Raw genomic sequence first — 19422 nt, forward strand, 5'->3', positions numbered from 1 at the left:
ACAAGCTGGAATGGGCAGTGCCATGGGCCTGTGAGTAACAGCTGAACACTTGTAAAGAAGACTGGGGTCTGGACTGGCCACGGGGCTTGCGCTTTGAAAGCACAATACGTTTTCAAGCCACTCGGGGAGAGGGAGCCAGCAACAACGCTACACAATCAGCGCAGCCAAGGAGACCGGAGAAGAACTTTCCCCCAAATTCCCGACTCAGAGAGGGGGAGAAAAGAAGGGGAGAAGCGCCAAACAAAATAATTCTTAGCTTCCAGCAAAACAATAACTTCAAATACAAATTCAATGAGATATGCGTAACGGACCGGCGTCTCCAGCAAGAATCCGCTACTTGTAATTCAACATTCTGATTCGGAATATCTAAAACCACGGATTGAGTGCTGCAGCAACACTGAATGAAACAAAGTTGCGTAAAAAAAAACAGAATGGAAACGATAATGCGAATCACGTGGGCACTTCTTCCACTTGGTAAGTGTCTATTCTTTTGTATTTTATTTATTTTGTTTCATTTGATCAAAGTTGATTTTATTTTTGGGGACCCACAAGACCCCATCACCACCACCTTTCCTTTATTTGAGCAATTGAAGACATTCAATGAGAGAAGTTAACATAGGAAGAGATCACATTTGGTATCATAATTTATCAATTCATAATAAAAGAAAAACAACTAAATAAAACAATGTTGATTATGAGAGGTTGTGTTTCTCCTCAGCAACAGGTGCGCACATCAATAGCTTACAGTTGATGATGCACTGAAGTTTGTAGCCAAATCTGTAAAACAAAATGGAATGGAATTCCCATCAAAAATGTAATAGTTTTCGTTATATTCCGATTGACATATTGTCTTTTTTTGTCAGTCATCGGTGCTAAAAGAACATGTTGCTTGGCAGTAATCCAAAGATACAAAATATAATTCCTATTACACCGTTATTTTATTAGCCCTCTATCCCACTAATACTAATGAGAATCTATACCAGCTGCGCGCTTTCACAACATGCTGCTCTAATTTCGGTATCGAGGAGTGAGTGAGGGGGAGTTGCACTGTAAGTGCGAGGCAGAGACTGGCATCTGAGGGAGTGGCACCGGGGAGTCAGGACCAGGGCCGCGCAGCTGAAACATCTGCCCCCTCTTCACGCCCGGGTCCTCTCCTCTCACACTGTGCTCATGAGCCAGGAGCCCGGGAGGGAGACAACGGGACTGCATAATGAAGTGCCCCCGTGACCCGCTCGAGACGACCCTCATACCAAATGGTGAGGCGGAGTGTTATTCTTTAATTACGCGCAGATCGCACCTGCCTCTTGCCACTATAAATTCATGAAAAGTAGAGGAGGCTTTTGTTTTTTTGTCGCCGAGCAAAAAACAGACTGGATGTTCACTCAGCCCTTTCCCAAAACTGTTTTAGACCACATAAGGAGTTAGGCCTAAAACTAACTTGACAAGCATTATTGACAAGCATATAGGCACTAAAAAAACAATGTTGTCCTTGGATACAAATCAACCTCCATTACCATTTGATAGAACACAAACCATTCATTTATGATGTATAATAAAACATTTTCAATCTGCAAACGAACCATAGTGCTTTTAAAAAGAATAGGTCAAATATCCCAGACCAGACCATATCCGTCCAGTCTAGCCCGCACACACCACTTCCCAGTCCCTTTCATCCTCTATTTGGGGTCATGAAGGTCATGTCGTGTGTTTTCCTAAAAGGTAAACCCAGCCAGGATCTCTGTTATGATCGGGACGCGGCTTGGCAGCCACGGCTATCCTCCCTATGCCCAGCCTATGGGAGAGCGCTAGTGGAGAACAATAGATAGGAAAACTCCTTTAACAACATCCCTGTTCGTAAGGAAGGTGTGGCACCAGATTCCCATCCTGAGAGGAGACATGAGCTCCCTCCGTCTCCTCACGCACACACACAGCCTGGTTCACTCAAATGCAAGGACAGGGAGACGGAGTCCTCACTCCTTCACTCCCCTGGAAATTCACCTAATAAAAGTGAGGGGAAACAGGACATTAAACAGGCTGTGCGTCTGCAATGACACTCCATTGCCTCTATAGGGCATACTTTTTTACCTGAGCCATATGGGCCCTGCAAAAGTAGTGCATTGTAATGTGGCCAGGGCCCATTACAGCGTTGGTCAATAGTGCACTATAAAGCGAATAGGATGCCATTTCAGAGGCAGCCAGGGGATTTAGATCCACTATCGACATTCAGGGGATTGGGGTTTTAAACAGCAGTGTTGGGGAACAGTACAGGAGAGGGAGGCTTCCCGTTCCTCTAGGGAGTAAGTGTAGTAAAGCCTTGTGATTCATCACTGTCTGATGTGGATGATAAAGCTCCACCTCTGTCTTCACCCCAGAGCAGCCTACACTCCTACATGTCCAGGCCAGGTGGACATTAATCAGGCCAGTGGCTGGCACCATGCATCACAGACCTTCACTCAGCTCCCCTCCTCCCTTCTACCGCCTCCCTGCTTCATCTCACACATACAGGAACACTCTCATGTACAAGGTCTCTCCCTCCCACCTTCACTCTCTACTCACACTCCTTTCTCTGCCCTGGCTAGGAACTCCCTTCTACTTTACCTCTAAGAAAACAGAGAGCGGATGTTTCCTAATAAGAGCCAAGCAAACAAAACGTGTGTGTGTGTGTGTGTGTGTGTGTGTGTGTGTGTGTGTGTGTGTGTGTCAGAGTTAGGTCTTAAGTGTCGGTGACCACTATATCACTCCAATCTCCTCCATAATGTCAACTGTTCCACACTGTTGTCTACCAACATTTCTTGCCTAATGTATTTACTGGCAATAGATTAATAGCATACAGTATTCCTTGCTGCATTCCTTAGTTTAGCTCAAAGCCAGCCAACACACAGGACTAAAGACAATAGACGGGTCATTCCACAAAATGAGTTCTTTTGATATTTTAAGTAGTAAAAGCCTCTTTAAATGTAGTGCCTATTAATATAGACCACATGGAACATTCAATGAATTCGATTTTTATTATGAATAAAGACTTGCTAAAGTACCAACATTCTGCATTTTGACATGTCCCTCAGTACACCCTCTGTGAAAAGATTTTAACCCCAACATTTCTCCAAGCTTTGTACCACTTTATTTGGATAAAGTCCTAACCCTTCCTAACCCTAACCCTTATTTTAAACCGTACCCTAACCGTAACCTTAACAAGCAGTTGCTTATCAACAGCTGGTTTATTGATAGTATTGATTGTAGAGAATCTACAGATGGCGTCACACTATTTGGATAGTCCAGGTTTTCACCATTATTGTAAAGCCCTAGTTATTTTGTTGCTTTGATAAAGACATTCCTGAAGATGATTATTTCTTCATGTGATTAGTGATTCATTTTAAGGGGAAAAAACCTGTCCCTCATTTTAAGGTCAGCCCTGTTAGGTGAACTAAAGTCTCGTTTTAACATGGTGAAACTATTCCTTTGTAAATATTTTCTAAATAAACATGGGTAAAATCAGTGTATAAGCAGGTGAACTGGTTCTACTCTTTTTGGCCATTTTCTGGTGGAAAACGTAGCGTGTCGAGCATAACGTCTACCCGGTTACCTGTAGATAGACAGGCTAGAATTGAACAACCCTGTCACAAGGGGATTTATGGCTGATTTATGACAGAATCGTTAACCCTGTTCATTTATTTGGCACTTAGTAGGCTGTTATTATAGATATTACTTGAAATGGGAAAACATGTTTCTTTATTAAGTTGCTGTTCATGACAGAACGTTAGATTAGGTGAAATCAAACTTTTTTTTTCATTCACTAAGTTACACTAACCAAAAGGGACTCATTTCATGGAACGACCCAGACCTCTATAGACTAAAGTGCTGTAGAAGCGCTGGACTTGACCATAAGTGCACACCACAGCTCAACATAGACACAAACACACCCATAAACCTGGCATCACAGCACTAGGAATGTGGTTGTGTTTGGGTGTGTGGACCCACACCGTGTGGCAGCTGATAATCTTCATCCTGTCAGCTATGCTGTGTAGTCACAGACAGTTAAAATAAAAAATATTATTTACACCATCAGACAGAGACCAACACCCTTTTTCCACCCTCACTCTCCTCTACCCACCTCCTCCACTCCTCCTCTACCCACCTCCCCCAACCTCCTCTACCCACCTCAACCAATCCTCCTTTACCCACCTCCCCCAATCCTCCTCTACCCACCTCCCCCAATCCTCCTCTACCCACCTCCCCCAATCCTCCTCTACCCACCTCCCCCAATCCTCCTCTACCCACCTCCCCCAATCCTCCTCTACCCACCTCCCCCAATCCTCCTCTTCCCCCATCCTCCTCTACCCACCTCCCCCAATCCTCCCCAACCTCCCCCAATCCTCTCTACCCACCTCCCCCAATCCTCCTCTTACCCACCTCCCCCAACCTCCCCCAATCCTCCTCTACCCACCTCCCCCAATCCTCCTCTACCCACCTCCCCCAATCCTCCTCTACCCACCTCCCCCAATCCTCCTCTACCCACCTCCCCCAATCCTCCTCTACCCACCTCCTCCCACCCACCTCCCCCTCCTCCTCTACCCACCTCCCCCAATCCTCCTCCCACCTCCCCCACCTCTACCCACCCCCCAATCCTCCTCTTACCCACCTCCCCCAATCCTCCTCTACCCATCTCCCCCAATCCTCCTCTTACCCACCTCCCCCAATCCTCCTCTTACCCACCTCCCCCACCTACCCACCCCCAATCCTCCTCTACCCACCTCCCCCAACCTCCCCCAATCCCGCTTTCTCCCTACTCTTTCTCTGCTCTCCCTTTTATTCACACAGTGTTTTTACATTCACAGCCCCTCTCCTTAATGGAGGAGCCTATTGGATAAGTACTGTGTAAAGACTGCCTCCCTCCTCCTCCTCATCTCTTCCCTTCATCCCCCCTTTCCAATTCTGAATTACCCCTCTCAATGGGACACCCCAAGAAGGCGGGGAACTACTGGGCTCCTAAAAAGCTTGGGCCGCAGTAGGGGGCCGGGGGTGAGGGAGTAACCCCCCCTGGCAGAGCCACACGCGGGGGAAGCCAGGCTTTTGTGTGGGCCGTCACCCACCTAACAGGGTGACTTTGTGTGTCCGGGGCTGGAGAGGGATAGCTACATTTATTTATTTACTGTCCTGCCTCTGGCAGTGCATGGTGGATGTTCACGCTCAGACGCACATAAATCTGGCCTTATTATGGGATGGCCTGGCTGGCACACATAAAGGGACAGAGATGAATTCACACACAGCTAGACAGGATCACATACCCATGCCAGAACACAAGTGGACCTGCAGACACACACCCTTAGCATAAAGAAAGGCTCTTTTTATTTTTAAGATGTCCACTGCTGGTGCCCAGGCTGGTCGCCATAAGCCTCTGCTCCCCTCCCTCTACCAGTAGTCTGTGTGGGGCCTGGGGCCCAGAGGTTATTTTTACAATATGGCTGGCAGGAAGGCAGGACAATTCAACAAGTCTCCACCCTCTAGGCCGATTGTCATTCTGCTTTAACTGTGTACGGATGGAGGCTTTCACACTAAACATGATTGTGCTTGACGCCCGCCGGGACCCAACAACAGGACCCCTGTGGGGAGGGCAGGGGAGAGGGAGACACCCCTCTGACCCCATTACTGACTCGTTAGTCACAGTGGGACAGGCCAAGCCATAACACTGTCACAGGCATGAGTTAGGAACACAAACACTGGGGAAGTTGAATGGTTACATAACCCCAACATAAGTTTGGTATGGTTACATAAGACAGAAGGTTACTTAATGCAAAAATGAGCAGAGGGTGGTTGGTCATTTTAGCACCTCCTTTCACTAGCTACCAGGGGACATTACCAATGCTGTAGCAACTTCCTTTCACTAGCTACCTGGGGACATTACCAATGCTGTAGCAACTTCGTTTCACTAGCTACCTGGGGACATTACCAATGCTGTAGCAACTTCCTTTGACTAGCTACCTGGGGACATTACCAATGCTGTAGCAACTTCCTTTCACTAGCTACCAGGGGACATTACCAATGCTGTAGCAACTTCCTTTCACTAGCTACCTGGGGACATTACCAATGCTGTAGCAACTTCGTTTCACTAGCTACCTGGGGACATTACCAATGCTGTAGCAACTTCCTTTGACTAGCTACCTGGGGACATTACCAATGCTGTAGCAACTTCCTTTCACTAGCTACCAGGGGACATTACCAATGCTGTAGCAACTTCCTTTCACTAGCTACCTGGGGACATTACCAATGCTGTAGCAACTTCGTTTCACTAGCTACCTGGGGACATTACCAATGCTGTAGCAACTTCCTTTGACTAGCTACCTGGGGACATTACCAATGCTGTAGCAACTTCCTTTCACTAGCTACCAGGGGACATTACCAATGCTGTAGCAACTTCCTTTCACTAGCTACCTGGGGACATTACCAATGCTGTAGCAACTCCGTTTCACTAGCTACCTGGGGACATTACCAATGCTGTAGCAACTTCCTTTGACTAGCTACCTGGGGACACTACCAATGCTGTAGCAACTTCCTTTCACTAGCTACCTGGGGACATTACCAATGCTGTAGCAACTTCCTTTCACTAGCTACCAGGGGACATTACCAATGCTGTAGCGACTTCCTTTGACTAGCTACCTGGGGACATTACCAATGCTGTAGCAACTTCCTTTGACTAGCTACCTGGGGACATTACCAATGCTGTAGCAACTTCCTTTCACTAGCTACCTGGGGACACTACCAATGCTGTAGCAACTTCCTTTCACTAGCTACCAGGGGACATTACCAATGCTGTAGCAACTTCCTTTCACTAGCTACCTGGGGACATTACCAATGCTGTAGCAACTTCCTTTGACTAGCTACCTGGGGACATTACCAATGCTGTAGCAACTTCCTTTGACTAGCTACCTGGGGACATTACCAATGCTGTAGCAACTTCCTTTCACTAGCTACCTGGGGACATTACCAATGCTGTAGCAACTTCCTTTGACTAGCTACCTGGGGACATTACCAATGCTGTAGCAACTTCGTTTCACTAGCTACCAGGGGACTTTACCAATGCTGTAGCAACTTCCTTTCACTAGCTACCAAGGGACATTACCAATGCTGTAGTAACTTCCTTTCACTAGCTACCTGGGGACATTACCAATACTGTAGCAACTTCCTTTCACTAGCTACCAGGGGACATTACCAATGCTGAAGCAGCCCCCTTTACTAGCTGCCAGGGGACATTAGCAGGAGTGTAAACAAACAGGCTGGGCCCGGGGGGAGGATTCAGAGTTTCCCCCTCCTATAGAGCTGTCTGTGTCTCTGGGTTCTCTCCTCATAGTGACTACTAAGCTGCTTAATGGAGCCTGATAACAATTGGCGTGTCTGCAGTTTGGGATAGCAGCCACAGTGTTGGCTGCCTGTCAAAGAGAAGAGATGGAGACAACAATGTTTTACCTCTCCCTTCTTCCACCACCCCTCTAAAACAGACACTGATAAGAGGCTGTTTTAGACGATGTCCTCGTTGCCCCCGACAACCACTATTAATCCCCACGTCTGGATTTACATCTTTACATCCTGGCTGAGCATCTTTTTAACGAGCTGGTCAACAGGAGGGGCTCTACTCAATAACATACATACAATACAATGACTATTAGAGTGTGAAAATATGTATTGATATGAAGATTGACAATCTGGTTGGAATGTTGTAAGGGTGATTCAAGTAGTATAGAAACCTTATGAGGTTGGATTGAATAGAGTCGATTAGAGCCCCCAAATCTCTTTATTCTACAGTGGACATGTGGAGTGGGAGGTGAGAGTGAGAGTGTATGGTTTATGTGTGGGTGTGTATGTACAGTATGTCCACTACCTGTATTATAGGCCTGTGTTTGTGGTTGTAACCTTGGCAGGAATATCCAATTACTGACCACTGTTTGAAAAACAATGTTGTCCTATGTGTATAGATTTTGGGCTGCACAATATCTGCAAAAAAAAATGAATTGTGATTTTTTTAAACCAAATACGTGATTTGACTTGCAATATACAGGTAACTGCCAAAACAACGGAAATATCGTGTCTTAATAGGGTGTTGGGCCACCACCAGCCAGAACAGCTTCAATGTGCCTTGGTATATATTCTACAAGTGTCTGGAACTTCACTGGAGGGATGCAACACCATTCTTCACAAGAAATGTCCAAATTTGGTGTTTTGTTGGTGGTGGAAAACACTCTCAGGAACAACTCCAGAATCTCCCATAACTGTTTAATTGGGTTGAGATCTGGTGATTGAGACACACACACCCTGTAAACCCCCTAAGCTCCTTTGAGACCCCTCTTTCAACGTCACAGATCTTTTCTTTTAACCATGGTAGCCAAAATAATAGGCAACTGGCCATTTTTATACATCAACCCAAAGACTGTCTATTATATTGAGAAGATATTCGAGTGGCCGCTCTAACAATGGAAATACATGTTCCCACAGATAAAAGGCAGGCAGGAGGAGATGAGATCAGGTGGGACCATTCCAGCTAATGAGCGGGCAGATACACGTGTGAAAAACAGACCATAGAGATATATAGTGGACTAATCTTTGTATCTGTGCAATTATAGCGTCTGTGACAGCCTCAATGGCGCTGCCCATGCTATCTCCATTTTAAAGTAGTCAACGTTTTCATTGGCTGATTCCTCCCAACTCATAGGAATCCCCATTCAGTTGACTACTTTAAAAGGGTGGAAGCATTCAATGGCAATGTCCATGCTAAAAACAGGTTATATCCATGATGAGTCCTCCATTTACAGTGCATTTGGAAAGTGTTCAGATCCCATGAATTTTTCCACATTTATTTACATTACAGCCTTATTCTAAAAAATTGATTAAATCGTTTTTTCCCTTCATCAATATACACACAATATCCCATAATGACGAAGCAACATTTTTTGCAAAAATAATAATGGGAATAATGCATTTACATAAGTATTCAGAACCTTTACTCAGTACTTTGTTGAAGCATATTTGGCAGTGATTACAGCCTTGAGTCTTCTTGGGTATGACACTACAAGGTTGGCACACCTGTATTTAGGGAGTTTCTCCCATTTTTCTCTGCAGATCCTCTCAAGCTCTGTCAGGTTAGATGGGGAGCGTCGCTGCACAGCTATTTTCAGGTCTCTCCTGAGATGTTCGATTGGGTTAAAGTCCAGGCTCTGGCTGGGCCACTCAAGGACATTCAGGGACTTGTCCCGAAGCCACTCCTGTGTCGTCTTGGCTGCGTGCTTAGGGTTGTTGTCCTCTTGGAAGGTGAACCTTCACCCCAGTTTGAAGTCCTGAGCACTCTGGAGCAGGTTTTCATCAAAGATCTCTCTGTACTTTGCTCCGTTCATCTTTCCCTCGATCCTGACTAGTCTCCCAGTCCCTGCCGCCGATAAACATCCCCACAGCATGACGCTGCCACCACCATGCTTCACCGTAGGGATGGTGCCAGGTTTCCTCCAGAAATGACACTTGGCATTCAGGCCAAAGAGTTCAATCATGGTTTCATCAGACCAGAGAATCTCGTTTCTCATGGTCCGAGATCCCTTTAGGTGCCTTTTGGCAAACTCCAAGAGGGCTGTCATGTGCCTTTTACTGAGGAGTGGCTTCCGTCTGGCCACTCTACCATAAAGGCCTGATTGGAGTGCTACGGAGATGGTTGTCCTTCTGGAAGGTTCTCCCATCTCCACAGAGGAATTCTGGAGTTCTATCAGTTACCAATGCCTTTCTCCCCCGATTGTTCAGTTTGGCCAGGCGGCCAGCTCTAGTAGGAGTCTTGGTGGTTCCAAACTTCTTCTATTTAAGAATGATGGAGGTCACTGTGTTCTTGGAGACCTTCAATGTTGCAGAAATGTTTTGGTACCCTTCCCCAGATCTGTGCCTCGACATAATCCGGTCTCAGAACTCTACAGACAATTCCTTTGACCTCATATGGCTTGGTTTTTGCTCTGACATGCACTGTCAAATGTGGGACCTTATATAGACAGGTGTGTGCCTTTCCAAATCATGTCCAATCAATTGAATTTAACACAGGTGGACTCCAATCAAGTTGTAGAAACATCTTAAGGATGATCAATGGAAAAAGGATGCACCTGAGTTCAATTTCGATTCTTATAGCAAAGGGTCTGAATACTTATGTTTTGAATTTGTAATTTGCAAAAATGTCTAAAAACCAGTCCTCTGTCATTATGGGGTATTGTGTGTAGATTGATGAGGGGAAAACATATTTGATACATTTTAGAATAAGGCTCTAACATAACAAAAGTCTGAATACTTTTCCGAATGCACTGTATCTCTATGACAACAGGCACAACTCAGATAAAAACATTTTTGTAAGTTGCCAATATGCCACATTTATCAGTGCATTCGTAACAATCTAACCATTACGAAACTTCTATTAGATCAAATAACCCTCACGTATCACATTGCAATTACATTTTTTGTTGATCAAATTCAACACACTCATTGACCTCCATACAAAAATTACTCACTTCGTGGGCTTATTTTTTGTGGACAGATTTTGGGTGGAGTAAAATCTCTCGCTTCACCTTTTCCTCTCTGATGAACCTAAGCATGATGGGATGTTAATTGCTTCATTAACTCAGGAACCACACCTGTGTGGAAGCACCTGCTTTACATATACTTTGTATCGGTCATTTACTCAAGTGTTTCCTTTGTTTTGGCAGTTACCTGTAGATGAAAACACTTGGGTGAACTGTTGGAATCCTAGAAACAGAATGATTTATATTAAAAAGCAAAAAAGTGTCATCGTTGTCTGGAACAATCTGCATTTGACCTAACAGAACTGCATGCAAACTTATAGTGAATCTAAAGAGGAGCAGCTGCGCTGCTTGATGGGGCTGGGCTTGAGCGTGTGTGACGCAGCCACAAGTAAACTATAAAAACAAACGCATGGATGAGAGAGTTTCATAATATTGCATGCGATATGAATCTTCTTGCGACATGAATATTGCACGACAATATTGCGATTTTGATGTAAATTAGATGAATTATGCAGCCCTATATGAATTGACAGCATATGTAGCCTTTGAAATGTATGTTATTTATAGTGCAGTGTGTTAGTAATGTAGGTATACGGCCTGATATATGAACATGTGAGATAAGAGAGGTATGAGTGTTTTTAGTGTGTGACTGTGCACCCACGTATGTGCGGGACTGAGTATGAGGAAGCAAGTAGTAGTCCTAATGCTATGGCGGTACGTGTGTGTGGGTTGAGGGAGGGGCTCCCATACAAGCCATTGTTCTAAATCCCTAGGGTCCCAGCCTGAGGACGTGGTCCAGGATAGTTCACGGTGCGCTGGGGCAAGCCCATAGGTTGGGTTTGGAGCATCCTGTCCTGTTTACTATGAATAGAGAAACAGAGAGAATGAAATAAAACAGCACGTTTACCACAGAGTTCACCACAGAGTTCACCACAGAGTTCACCACAGAGCCTCCTCAATATCTTATCACTGATATTCTCTTAGAAATACAAGATATTTATAAAACTGTATGCAACTCACAGGGATGATGGACCAAGTTCTAGAGACTAGAGATGGCATTATTTCCATGTAAATTTAGCCAAGTAGATTACATTTAGCTAGGCCTATGTAATATTTGCTTCAGATTAAACAATTAACACTGTTTTGTGTTTGTTCACTCCAGGTCTTCTACTTCACTGTACTGATGCTAATCCAAAGCAACAACCCTCATCCTCTTCATATATAGCCTCCAACACCACCACAATTACAGCTGGCGTCACAGCCACCCCGTCACCGATATCAACTCAGGTGACTAGTGTAGTCTCTAACACAGCCACCCTGTCACCGATATCAACTCAGGTGACTAGTGTAGTCTCTAACACAGCCACCCTGTCACCGATATCAACTCAGGTGACTAGTGTAGTCTCTAACACAGCCACCCTGTCACCGATATCAACTCAGGTGACTAGTGTAGTCTCTAACACAGCCACCCTGTCACCGATATCAACTCAGGTGACTAGTGTAGTCTCTAACACAGCCACCCTGTCACCGATATCAACTCACAAGGTGACTAGTGTAGTCTCTAACACAGCCACCCTGTCACCGATATCAACTCACAAGGTGACTAGTGTAGTCTCTAACACAGCCAGAATCACAACAGCCAGCATCACACCCGGGACCAGCATTGTTACTGCCGTGGGTACTGCTGGAACAGGGGCCTCTGGGTCCTCAGGAACCCTCACTCAGACCACCCCGGACACTACAGGTGAGGGTCTATCTCCCAACACCATTTCACCTCAAAACACCTATCACTCACCCAGCATAGAGTTTGGCTGTAGTCTCAAAGGAATTAAAACCCTAAAAGCTGAACAGTTCTTATCCCATGCGGTCATGTGTGATTATACAATGGAAGTGAGAGAACATTCAACAGACAAAATTGTCCATTCTCTAAATTATGCTTCTAGAAGAAGTCACAGAGGTTTCAACTACAACATCGGCTGGCCCAACCCCATGGTCAGCATCGTCCTTTCCTTCCCATCCCCCCTCCACATCCAGCCGTGTGGGTTCAGGCAGCAGTCTTGCTACCACCACGACCAGCACACAGGGATGGATGGTGTCTACAACCACGGCTGAGACTACAACTCCTCCCAAGAGCTTTACGGTATGACAGAAAGAGTTTAACATAAGACTTGTCAGTCTGATTCAAGAAAAATCTTCTGAATCATAACGCACACAAATATGACCTGAACTGAGTCTTTTTTTCCTGCTCTTTACAGTTTGTCAAGTCCCAAAATGGAGAGGTAAGGTTCTCTCCTTTCTACGGTCATCCTAGATTTGCTCACAAGTTTAGGTCTGCGTTTACAGTCGGTTTCAAATGACAAATCCTCAGTTGCAGTTCGAACCATCTTTACAGAGTGGTCCTCAAAGACCAGGATGGTGAAAGCCTGCTCTGACCTCTACCCTTCCCCTGGTCCTATAGATGGGTTAGCTGACAACGTCATGAAAACAATGTGCACGCTGAGGCAGAATTCTGTGTGTTGTTGTGGTTCTGGATGGCCAGTTGGTTAGCAACAATGACAAGCTGCCATGTGGGGAATCGTAGGTGGTGCGTTTCAGCTATTTTTATCTTGTTATTGATACCATGTCTTGAGGTATTTTGACTGATATAATTTCTATGCTAATATAAAAATCTACCCGCTAGCTAACCAACAACTGTAACAATGTATTTGAAAGACAACAAGTGCTCATTGTGCAAATGTATTTAGGTTTTCAATAAACATTTGGAGAGAGAGTTAACAACAATCTAAGTAAACCATCTGTTTTGCCCCATAGTTGCACACGCTTCTGTTTTGTTGCTAAACAACCAACCCGTCTATTCTCAACACAGAGCGACACTCGTTTCCAAAGCCAGGACAGGAAGTAGTGGAAATAGAGCATCATATTATTAAAAAAGGATTCCGTAGGCATTGGGTGGAAAAAGTGTCTTAGTGGGAAACCTTCCTGCCTTTCGCTGGTTTCCGTTTTTCCCCACACCTCTCACGTTCTTCCTAGCTGTCTATGAACAGCTGCTCTGCTTCAGAAAGGCCAAGAATAACTGACACCTCATTGTGCGGGAAATGCTGACGTCCCACCTTTGACCTTTCCCTCGACTCACCAAAACCAGCATTGTAGTGATGGTTGTAATGATATCATGGTGAAATGACATCAGCTCAGCAATTGCCACTCTTTAGATAGATTCACTAAACAAGGCATGTTGATTGTTTTTTGTCCCGTTCATAAACTATGGAAACATTTGATGCAACTTAGAGCCTTACAAACATGTTTTTTTCTCTCGTCAGAATTACGAGAGGAAGGACCTGGAGGAACTGTGTCGACAGCTGATGTCTCAGATGCACGACGCTAACTGTACTCTGACTGTGAGAGAGAACAACGGACACACTACCTTTGACAGCGTGGTAATGACCGGTAAAGGTAAGTAAAACTACCCAGTCCCCACGATTCAGACGCTTCCAAAGCAATTAAATAGAGCACAACTAACGCACCCTGTTTCCTAATGCTAGTCTTGGTTGTATGAATTGTGTTTAAATACATACTATTTGAGAGGGTTTGAGCCAATTGTTGTCAAGGTCAAGTACCAGAAATGAACTGTTGTAAATGAAAGTTTCCTTTGATTTATTTTAGTGGACAATTCTGTCGTGCAGCAATACTACGAGGAAATCACCAGAGTAAGTCTAATTAACATTGTGAACTACATATTTCCCTGAATGTCATCATAAACTGGCTACTAGAGAACATGTAAAGGTTGTATTTGGAGGGAGGCGTGCCAGAGTGGGTCCTTATTTACTTTTCATCTATTCTGTCAGAAACCAAGCGACAACATGACCCTGATTGCCATCTTGGCATCCTGCGGAGCTCTGCTGGCCATGATTGTAGGCTTCGCCATCTACGCCTCATACCACCGCAAGTCCTATCGGAAGAACCTCCAAGTAAACAATTTGAAAATCAAACTACTCTACAATCAATAATGTCTGTCTGTGATATGTCCACATTCTTCCTAAAATAAATACTTACTAATAATTGTTGAGCTATGCTTTCAGAGGGTCCTCACCCGAAATCTCCCCTTATCTTCTCTCAACAGCAACACCTGACGGAGGAGCTGCAGACAGTAGAGGACGGTTACCATGACAACCCCACATTGGAGGTGATGGAGGTGCAGCCGGAGATGCAGGAGAAGAAGGTGGCCTTGTACGGAGAGTTCAACGACAGCTGGATTGTCCCCATCGACAGCCTGCTCAAAGAGGACATGCCAGACGAGGAGGACACTCACTTGTAGAGGAGGAGTGGAACAGACAGGGGTGCTACTATAATCTCTCGACCAACTGACTCTCCCTTCCCTGCACCGTTACAAGGGCCCTGTTTAGTAGAGTTCTAGCTCCAAACGTTGCAGGTAGAAATGTATTCTATATAGAATATATACACAACTTTAAATAATGGTATTTGAGAATTGCACAATTGTGACAGTTCTATGCAATGCATTTCTATCCGCAACACTTTTAATGTTCCTCCCCACTGAACCAGACCCAAGGCAACGACAGACACCACCTGACAAATCTGGAGAAAATAAACACCCAGATGACAGGTTCTGGAAACCCATCCGGCCTAAACGGGTGTCTGAGTCCCATCGCTGTGGCCATGGAAAAGTAACAGGCCATTTAGTGGATACTACACCAAGCAACATTGTGTCTAGTTTTAGGAGATATTCAATATTTGGGAAATGTAACTCTCAAACATACACAATCCCATTTTAAGAGGCATTGAGCGTTTAAGGTACTTGATGTACCGCTACACAGTTATTGATTTAATTGGGAAAACCAAACCACCAATATTTCAGGGTGGAGTTTATGAAGCGGTCTAAACTAAAATCTGCATGTTTTTATTCTGTAATCAACATAATCCCTAAAAGTGCATTGAATTGTACACTTGAGCACCTGTACATAGTATTTTCTTATATTTTCAGAGAAAATGGAAGCTGAAACTTTGTAAACTAACACTGCCTTTATGGTTAAATCTCAATAGTATTGATTTAAAGAAAATGACCTCAGGATAAAGTGAAATAATCATCCTGGTGAATGAATTAAACTACTAGTGAATCTCAGCTCTTGACGACCTGGCATTGGCTGCTGTATAGAAGCCATTTACTGGTTCAACTGAGCACAGTGAACCACACTAATGAAACAACAGGCTCCATGGAGACGCTGCTGGGACAGGAGCGTCTACAGATATGAAGGGGAAAAACACTGTAAATAGTCATTTGAAAATTCTAAAGAACTTGACCTAGGACCAGTTTCCTGGACATAGATAAAGCCGACCCTTGGACTTAAGAGCCCTTTCAACAATGCTTTTTAGTCTAGGACTGGGGTTGCTCTGTATCAGGGAAGCTGGCCCCTAAAGATACATCTTTTCTTGTTTGCTGATGTTGAAGGTTACATAGGCCTCTGCACATTTTAATTTGTTGTTTGTTACATTTCTATTCAGTTGATTTGACGAAAAAGGGTATTTAAATATCCATGTGATTATCTGGCAAAATGTATTCCAATTCATGTATAATTCACATGGACACAATAATTCCCAATTATATTTAAGCTGTAAAAATCAACCAACACCAAACAATCCACCACTTATTCCACACATTCCTGTGTCGTTTGTCATTAGTTCTGTACAGTCGCTCACTCGTATTTTATTTCTTTTATATGAAAATATTTAGCAGTTATTGTATGTATTTATGGTTTGTTTGCTGATGAAGCCAAACAACAGGGGGTCTGACACACTGGAAGCTGCGCCTCGTCTATCATGACCAGGGCAGCCATGTTTTCTTATACCAATAAAGATTTGCCTATAAAACACACTTCTTTCAAACAGGTGTTGTATTTTTTAAAAACTTTTCACCAATGGTAAATTGATGAAACAATCAAAATACAAAATGTATAGTTGCATCCCAACTGGTTACAAACAAATCAAAAGACCGGAGTCATTTATTTAAGAAAACCTGAACAAAATACAATCTTTATTCGTTATGTACATTACATACAATGCAATTCTACAATAGGCTCTCTACACATTCACGTTATCCACAGAGTATTGCTCATTCACGCACTCTAGAGTACCCCACATACTCATGAGTCCCAGTTGGGGAGAAGAGGGTGCAGATGAAGAACATTCCATTTACCTGAAAATGATCATTTCCTTCCACTCCCAAAAATAAAATGTATTTGGCATTGTGATATATATTTTCTGCAAAGGTGCTTCTTTCTAGTTTTCTTAAGCTTATCTTTTATTTCTGACAAAAAAAGAAACCACCGCAAAAGTCTTCTATTCTGTGACAATGACCATAAATAATGAGTACGGCCTAAATAACGGGTTTTATTACAAATCTATGATGGTAAGTATGACACTTTCGCTCTGGATCTCAGGTCAGAGAGCTAATATTTACTAAGCTTAATATGGTGGCAGCAGAAGACAACCATTAGCAAACAGACACAAACAAGCACACACACGTTTCAAGCTCACACACTGTAAGCATACAGGGGTGTGCACCCTGCACACAAGCAGCAAACGCACACAGAAATGATTGATTCAAATTAATCCAATTCTGATTACTGAGGACGAGTGCAAACGAACAGAGAAATCGGATTTGATCACTCACCTAACAATAAGATCAGAAGTCTTAAACCAGATGTAATGAATCTATTGGGACGTAGTGTACAATCTGCCAATTTGATTAGGATTTTGATCAATGATTTTGTAAGGATTTGACAAGAAAAAGCATGTCTAAAGTTTGGCTCTACCACCCAACAGGACTCAAGCACCAAGTGTTTGTCTCCTTGAATGTGAATAGTCCCTCCCTCTCTGGTTATCTGATAGTGGAGTTGATTGATCTCAAAACAAATGGGGATGGATATTTCACAGACTCCATTGGCCTTTGCCTAGAGTGTACTCTGCATACTGTACAGATGTCTCAGAAAAATGCTAAATATATAGACAATACATACACAATGTAATGGAAGACTAGGCTGCTACTATTCTTGAGGGAAAAGGGGATAACTTCAATCATCTCTCCTACTGAGATTAATGGAAGAACAATATGAGGCAAATGTTTGTATTATGTTACACAGGTGGACTAGACAAAATACCCTGGCGATCCGAGACAAACACACACAAGCTATATCAAAGGGCATCCTCAGTTCCAGCATAATGATTATGAACCAATCAAAAACATTTCCTGTACATCAAAACTTTGGCTGGAGCCACAAGACAGATACCATTTGATAACTTGGTGTTAGAGATCACTTGTGAATGCTCCTATCGCCTTATTCTGAGTAAGAATGAAATCTAGTGTTCTGTATTTCTTTAGGTCAGAAATGAAGAATGTCCTGTCATCACTGTTTGCATGAGAAACAGAGAGAACCCAGTAATCAGGCCATCTCTTAAGGGGGAGACTGGGCTCTCCCTCAATGAAAGCAATCATTCATTCTTCCTTCCATAAAATAACTTCCATCGTCAAAGGGAGATACATCTCAGCCAATGAGATCATATGTGTACAGATGTGTTTGTACATAAAAAAAACTCCCTGATACAGCAGAACCATCATGTTGCAGTTCTCTTACAAGATGGGGAGTGAGTTTAAAAAATAACATTCATACTTGGAGACTGCATTTCCCACCATGCCTCAGTGACAGAACCATGGTTGCATCACACTAAAGCTACAGTAGCCATTACCAGAATCCCAGGCTTTTGACAACTTGACAATGTTTTCCCCCCCAAACTCATGACTGAATTTTACATTGATAGGGGATTTAATTGACTTCATTTGACATATAAATTCATTTGACATATAAATTGTCTCTTAGGATCCTTATTCTATTGTTTCGATATAACACAATTAACATTTTGACACAGTGTGAAACAGCATGGCAGACAATTATAAATATGGGGTATATAATATGGCCACCAATAATACAGGCAGAGCAAGCAAACAAAAGCATGAACTTGGTTGACGGTATATTCAACGTACAACGCACTGACAGGGTGTCATTACGTAACAACTACTTTCACAAGCAGGTTTGTGTGAGTGAGTGTGTCAGAGAGAGACCGATGCAAGACCGAGCGGAAAATAAGAGACTCCTCCTTGATCTAACAGGCTACTAATGCCAAGCAAACTCAAACACAGCCTGTAAAAGTAATGTAAACCTCACAAATCAAATCAGTTATCACAGATATGTTTGGCAGAATTCTGGGTTATTTTTGCCCTTTTAAATCAGTTTATTAAACAAAGACTATCAGAGTTTTTTTCCTTCTTTTTCACACAGTGATATTCAGTGTCAACCCCTTTAGATCACAAGTGGCATGACCCTCCTTTTCCGTTTTAGTTGTTGAAGAACCAACGTCCTAAAGAAGGGGTCAACAAGTGCAGTCCACGAGCAGAGCTCCACTGAATTTGGAAGGGTCAAGTGTAGAAAAATATTAAGTTTGGCTTTGGGCCGGCCAATCAGTCTTATTGGCGTATGGTGGTGGTGCATAGGGTTGTGGGGCGGGGCTAGAGTGTGATGAGGTCAACGAGGTTACCCTTGGGTGGGGTCATGGTGTCCGGGAAGAAGTTGACGAGCATGTCGAAGAGCTGCGTGCGCTGGGCATACGTCTGGTCCACGTCTGAGAAACCTGAGAGAAGGAGGGAGAGGGGTCAGAAGAGGGGGAGAGATGAGTGAGGAAGAGAGTGTGAAAGAGATGGGAAGAACAGAGGGGAAGAGAGATGGAAAGGAATAGAGAGAGGGAAAGAGGGACAAGAGAGAAGGTGAAGGGAGAGAGAGTGGTGGGAAGAAAAGACTCACTTCAATTGCTCAATCTCCACAGGAAG

At 43.8% G+C, this 19422-nt stretch overlaps 2 protein-coding genes across 5 annotated transcripts in view; one reads left to right on the plus strand and one right to left on the minus strand.

Moving 5' to 3' along the window:
* On the plus strand, positions 1-16416 carry LOC112216953 (podocalyxin). 2 transcript variants are annotated; one of them, XM_024377120.2, is made up of 8 exons: positions 1-474; positions 11695-12276; positions 12479-12672; positions 12788-12811; positions 13850-13982; positions 14193-14236; positions 14375-14497; positions 14650-16416. In XM_024377120.2, the coding sequence occupies exons 1-8, from the start codon at positions 402-404 to the stop codon at positions 14842-14844; spliced, it is 1368 nt and encodes a 455-aa protein (XP_024232888.2). In that variant the 5' UTR covers positions 1-401; the 3' UTR covers positions 14845-16416. The 2 variants fall into 2 exon arrangements, with proteins under 2 accessions (XP_024232888.2, XP_024232887.2); XM_024377119.2 differs by having other exon boundaries at positions 4-474; positions 12476-12672.
* A 130-nt stretch (positions 16417-16546) lies between these two features.
* The window catches only part of LOC112216952 (muskelin 1, intracellular mediator containing kelch motifs), a 34993-nt gene continuing 32117 nt past the window's right edge, over positions 16547-19422 (minus strand). For all 3 annotated transcript variants that reach the window (XM_024377118.2, XM_024377117.2, XM_024377116.2), the window contains exon 18: positions 16547-19226. In XM_024377118.2, the coding sequence (XP_024232886.2) occupies positions 19105-19226 (122 nt within the window). In that variant the 3' untranslated portion in view covers positions 16547-19104. The remainder of the gene's footprint in view (positions 19227-19422) is intronic.

Source organism: Oncorhynchus tshawytscha, linkage group LG17 (genome assembly GCF_018296145.1).
Source record: "Oncorhynchus tshawytscha isolate Ot180627B linkage group LG17, Otsh_v2.0, whole genome shotgun sequence".
NCBI lineage: Eukaryota > Metazoa > Chordata > Actinopteri > Salmoniformes > Salmonidae > Oncorhynchus > Oncorhynchus tshawytscha.